At 47.5% G+C, this 5,658-nt stretch overlaps 1 protein-coding gene across 1 annotated transcript in view; it reads right to left on the reverse strand.

Moving 5' to 3' along the window:
* The window catches only part of ATAD2 (ATPase family, AAA domain containing 2), a 74,878-nt gene extending 70,305 nt beyond the window's left edge, over window positions 1–4,573 (reverse strand). The window contains exon 1 of the mRNA XM_006830833.1: window positions 4,406–4,573. Coding sequence (XP_006830896.1) covers window positions 4,406–4,573 — 168 coding nt within the window. The remainder of the gene's footprint in view (window positions 1–4,405) is intronic.
* Window positions 4,574–5,658: the final 1,085 nt, after the last annotated feature.

Consider the following 5,658-nt stretch of genomic DNA (forward strand, 5'->3'; position numbering starts at 1 on the left):
GAGGTTCAAGTGGGATTCAGAGGAGGCCGTGGAATGAGGGATATCATTGCTGATATCCAATATTTCTTGGCTAAAAGCAGAGAATATCAGAAAGATATTTACCTGTGCTTTATTGACTACACAAAGGCTTTCGATTGTGTGGATCATGACAAGCTATGGACAACATTGCAAAGTATGAGTACTCCTGAACACTTAATTGTGCTCATGAGAAATCTGTACCCGGACCAAGTAGCAGTTGTTAGACAAGAACATGGGAACACTGAATGATTTAAAATTAAGAAAGGTGTCCGACCAGGTTGTATTCTTTCACCATACTTATTCATCTGGTATGCTGAGCAAATAATCCAAATAGCTGGGTTCTATGAAGAAAAACGTGGCATCAGGATTGTAGGAAGACTCGTTAACAACCTGTGATATGCAGATGATACAACCTTGCTTGCTGAAAGTGAAGAAGACAATATTTACTGATGAAGACCAAAGAGCACAGCCTTCAGTATAGATTGCATCTCAATGTAAAGAAAGCAAAAATCCTTACCACTGGACCAATAAACAACATTCTTATCAATGGAGAAAAATCTGAAGTTGTCAAGGACGTCATTCTTGGACCAACTATCAACACTCAGGGAAGCAGCAGTCAAGAAATCAAATGGCATACTGCATTAGGCAAATCTGCTGCACAAGACCTTTTTAAAGTGTTGAAGAGTAGAGATGTCAGCTTGAAGACTAAAGTGCACCTGACCTAAGCCATGGTATTTTCAATAACCTCATATGCATGCAAAAGCTAAACAGTGAATAAGGAAGACTAGAAGAATTGATGCATTCGAGTTATGGTGTTGGAGAATGGGCTGCCAAAAGAACCAACAGATCTGTGTTGGAAGAAGGGCAGCCAGAGTGCTCCTTGGAGGCCAGGATGGCCAAACTTCGTCTCTCGTATTTTGGACATATTGTCAGGAGGGACTAGTCGCTGGAGAAGGATTATCATGTTTGGTAGGGTGGAAGGTCAAAGAAGAGGAAGATCCCCAGTGAGAAGAATTGGCAATGTGGCAGCATCAATGGGCTCAAGCATGGCAATGATAGTGAATTGGCCAGGATCGGGCAGTGTTTCGTTCTGCTGTGCATAAGGTCGCCATGAGTCAGTACCGACTCAATGGCACCTAACAACAACAACAACAACAAATCTTCATGGAACACTTTTGGCACCCATGGAGATGAAAAGCTTTCTGAAGTCAAGACATTTGCTTAAAGTTGAAAACATTAAAAACCATTTGAGATTCCGACCTCAGTAGCCGTTGCATTAATGGTAAATTCTTTCTTCTTCCATCTGTTTTTGGACCTCAGCCATAGTTTCTTCATTTGTTGAGGTTAACAGTCTTCCCTCTCTTGGCTCATCTTTGAGGTCTTCCTGGCCTTTTAAAAACAATCGATCAATTTAAAAACGTTTTATTTGGGACAGCCTGCCCATAAATTTGATGCAAAGCTTCAATGATTTGAGATGTCAAATGGAGGCTTGTTAAAAATGTGATATTAGCCCAGACTTCAAAACCGAGTCTTCTCATGGCACAAAAAATAATCCTTTTATCCCCTCGGGAAGATACCCTAACAAGACTAAGACAAGTGTTATTACTGAGTGAACTTGTCTACAGCCATTCACTGATCACAAAGACATGTTTAAACATGTTTTGTTTGGGAAAACCTGCGCTTGTGTGAATTGGAACCTTAGTAGGAATACTTTTTGACTTGCCTTCATACACGTAAACATAAACAGGGCAGTTAATAAAAAATATATTTTTAAAAATAATCCAGATAAGAGGCGATGGCATGAATCAGCATAGCAACAAAGGAGGATTTGATAAATGGTCAGATTCTGAGTAGGTTTTGAAAGAGCTAACAGAATTTACTAATACACTGGATGTGAGGAAAGAGAGGAGTAAAGAATGATGCCAAAGTTAATAGCCTGTGGAACTACAAAGATGCAGTGGCCACTTACTAAAATGTGCTGAAAACTCCGAAACCCTATACAGAGTGGCGCTATGAGTTGGAACTGATCCCACAGCAGTTAGAACAGCCTGGTGTGAAACTGTGGGTTAATGCGCTGGGATGCAAAATTAGTTTGAACCACAAGGTCAGCAGTTTAAGCTCACCAGCTGCTCCTTGGAAACCCTATACAGGGTTGCTAAGGCTCAAAACTGACTCGATGGCACTTAACAACAACATATGTCAATTGGTCAGTTACACTCCTTCTATGAATGATCACACTTAGACCTCACTACCTACAAACTAAGGAATCTAAGTGGTACAAAGGTTACCACTTTAGTGGTTCGAACCTACGAGCAGCTCTGTGGGAGAAAGAGCTGAGGATCTGTTCTAGTAAAGATCCCACCCTAGGAAGAGCTATGGCACACTTCTACACTGTCCTTTAGAGTCGCTATGAGTTGGAACCCATTCAACAGCACAAATCAACAGTTCATGTGGTGGGTATCACCATCCTTTAAGTATAAAACCTTGACTGTTATTTGTAAAAACCAAACCCACTGTCACCAATTCAATTTAGACTCATAACAACCCTGTATAAGATTTCCAAGGAGGTTCTGGATTGTGAACTACAGGTCGGCAGTTCAAACCCACCAGCGGCTCCTCAGAAACCCTATACAGGGTCGCTATGAGTTGGAACTGACTCCAATGCACTTAACAACAAAAAAAACCTTTATGGGAGCAGAAAGCCATGTGGGTTTGAACTGTTGACCTTGGAGTTAGCAGTCCAGTATCTATCCTACAGTGCCACCAGAGCTCCTAGATTATTATTGGTAAAGTGAGGTTCAAATCTAAATTATCCTGAGAGTCTGTGTACCTAGCTACATTATAGCTACAAGTTCCAGCATTCTCCTGAACCCAACAGTCAATAAATGCTTGAAGTAATTCTCTTTTCTGATTACAGGTTAAGTCAAGCAGCAGAGTTTAGGGCAGTGTTTGAGTTCCTAGGTCTCTGCCAAACTCCTGCTGTGAAACAAATCCTGCAAGGCAGGAAATTAGGTCTTTTCAATTCAGATTCCAAATATCAAAAGATTGAAGAAACTAAGAACTTTTGTAATTCAAACCTCACAGCAGAGAAGCAATCAGTCTTAGGCATCCACAAAAGATACTGGTAATCAATTTCATGTAGTGACCACTCCCTTAACAACACCGGCATCGAACAAAAAAGAGGACTATGCTTTGTCACTCTTTCCCACCACAGCTCTCTCTCATCACATGTGTCTCCCGCCCCCTGACCTCTCATTGACTTCTCAGTCCCTAACCCTGTTGTTGTTAGCTGCTCTAACTCCAGCAAAACTAGCCTACTCCCTGCAGCGCTAAGTTTCATCAGCATCCCTTTTTCTTAAACTCACTAACCTTTAGCTGCCTCTGTTCCCCCACCACCTCCGCTCTTTCAGGGCACTCACCCTGAACTCAGCCAGTCAAAAGTCCTAGCTGTCTGAAATGAACACCTTTCAGGCGGACTAGACTACTCCAACCTCCTTGCTCATCTCCCCTCCAGACTCCGTCTGGAACTGCAGCGTGATGGATAGAAAGGGAAAGATACTGGAGGCGGGGAATCTGCGTGTCAATTTTTGACCTACCACGTAATGGCCACCTGAGTCAGGCTCTGTCTCTGTAGAACCTATCTATCCTAACTCACCGTCTCCCTCGGGGGTTACTACGTGGCTGAACCAAAGCGAGTGACCAGGGAACGGTCTCCATCCCTCCGCGTTGTGGGAGTCCCCTCGCTACCCTTCATCATAAATGGGGGTCAGCGAAGCAGCCTTACAATCTTTCCAACTCTGTAACCCCTGTCCAACGTTGATGATGTATACAGTAAGCCGTCAGCGGGGCGCCCCGGGGACGAAATGATGAAGTGGTAGGGTGCCAAAGGAAATGGTCGGGGTTCAAACCGACCAGTTGTTCCGGCTCCCAGAAAGATTTCAGCCTAGGAAATCTTGTGGTGGTTCGAGGTCCCGTCCGGGCCACACAGCAGCCCCACAACCACAAGAGGCAGTCAATGGGTGTTGCTTTAGCTGATTGATGCAAACCGAGGGCGGGAGCCTGAGCGACTGAGGGCAGGAAGCAGCCCAAATAAGCAGGGTCCCCCCAACTGCACTTCAGATCCCGCGGCCGGCCGTTTCCTCTTCCGTAAAAGGAGGTGGGAGCACATTGCTTAGCTTCCCGCCGCCAGCTACGGCTCCAAGACCTGCGGACCTGACCCAGGCCCTGGAGGTTCCTTTTCTCTCACTTTTCCTCGGCCACCCTCCGCCCCGCCTCGCCCCTCAACAGTCACCGGACCTGCGCCGCCAACCGTCACCCCTGTCCCCCCAGGTGCCGGGCAGTCCTCACAGGCACTGCCCCAGGGGCCCCGTCCCAGGCGACTACTCACGCCCGCGGCTGCCGCGGTGACGGCGGATTTCTCGGCGGCGCCGGCCGAGCGCAGTCGCCTTCGGCCGATCTGCTCCAAACCGAGGAATTCGCTGGACAGGTCCAGAGGGTCCCTGGCTGAGGCGGCGGAGTGGCTGTGCAGCTCCAGGCTGCTGCGGAGGACCACCATCTTCTGTACTTCTCCTCCCGGCGGCGGAGACAGAAGTCGGCCAGCGCTCCCCGCCAGCAGCTGCTCCGACTCTTCCGCGCTCTGAATTCTGGCGCCACAAGCTCCGCGCCAGCGACCACGGCGCACCCGCCCAGAATCCCTCCGCCACCTGGCCCGCCCACGCCGCCACTCTCTCCTAGAACCTCGCGCTTTCCGAGACACCCGTCCTTTCCTTTCGTCCGTGTGGAAAGCGAAGGGGACTCGACCGAAGTTGAGAGGAACCCAGGCCGACAGTGTCGAGGACTTCAGCGGATAATGGAGAGAAAATGCTGACTTCTTTTTCTGATATAGTTCCGGCTCGCTGAACTCGGCGGAGGGAGACAGCGGAGAGCGGAGAAAAGACGGTTTGGAATTTTGGCGCGTGGACGTTGGGCGGGGGGGAAGGGAGGTTTCTGCCCGCGCTGATTGGCTGGCGCGGGCCTTGCGACTCCTCCTCGCCCCTCCCCACTCCAGACTGTATCTTCCCGCCAAATAGAATTCAAATGCAAAATGCAAGTCCTTGACTGGGACCTCTTGGCTTGTGACAGGTTTTGACTTTGAGCCATAAGAGCTTTTTACTGTTGGCTTAATCAAAACAAATTAACTAAACAAATTAAAAATGAAAAAAAGAACACATGACCGAGCTATAGCCTCCCACCCCCCACCCTCAATCCTAACTAACCCTATATAAGTCAAAGTAGACCTACCCCAGACAAATCTTCTTTCTTTAGCTGACCGGTTTAGGTTGCCGATGAGCGCTCAAACCATTGCACCACCAAGACTCCTTTTACTACTATTGTTATTACATGCTGTGGAGTGGATTCCAACTCAGAAACCTGTATGTTGTTTAGTGCCGTCGAGTCGATTTCGACCCACAGCGTCCCTGTATAGAGTTTACAAGAAGCAGCTGGTGAGCTTGGAGCACCGACGTTGCAGTTCAAATGGGTTTACAGCCCAGCGCATTAACCCACAGCGCCACATTAGAACTGCAGAAACCTGTATAGGATAGGATTTCTGAGGAGTGTCTGGTGGGCTTGAACCACCAGTCTTCCGTTAGCAGTCTAACG

The sequence above is a fragment of the Chrysochloris asiatica genome, unplaced genomic scaffold, assembly GCF_000296735.1.
Source record: "Chrysochloris asiatica unplaced genomic scaffold, ChrAsi1.0 scaffold00001, whole genome shotgun sequence".
Classification (NCBI taxonomy): Eukaryota; Metazoa; Chordata; class Mammalia; order Afrosoricida; family Chrysochloridae; genus Chrysochloris; species Chrysochloris asiatica.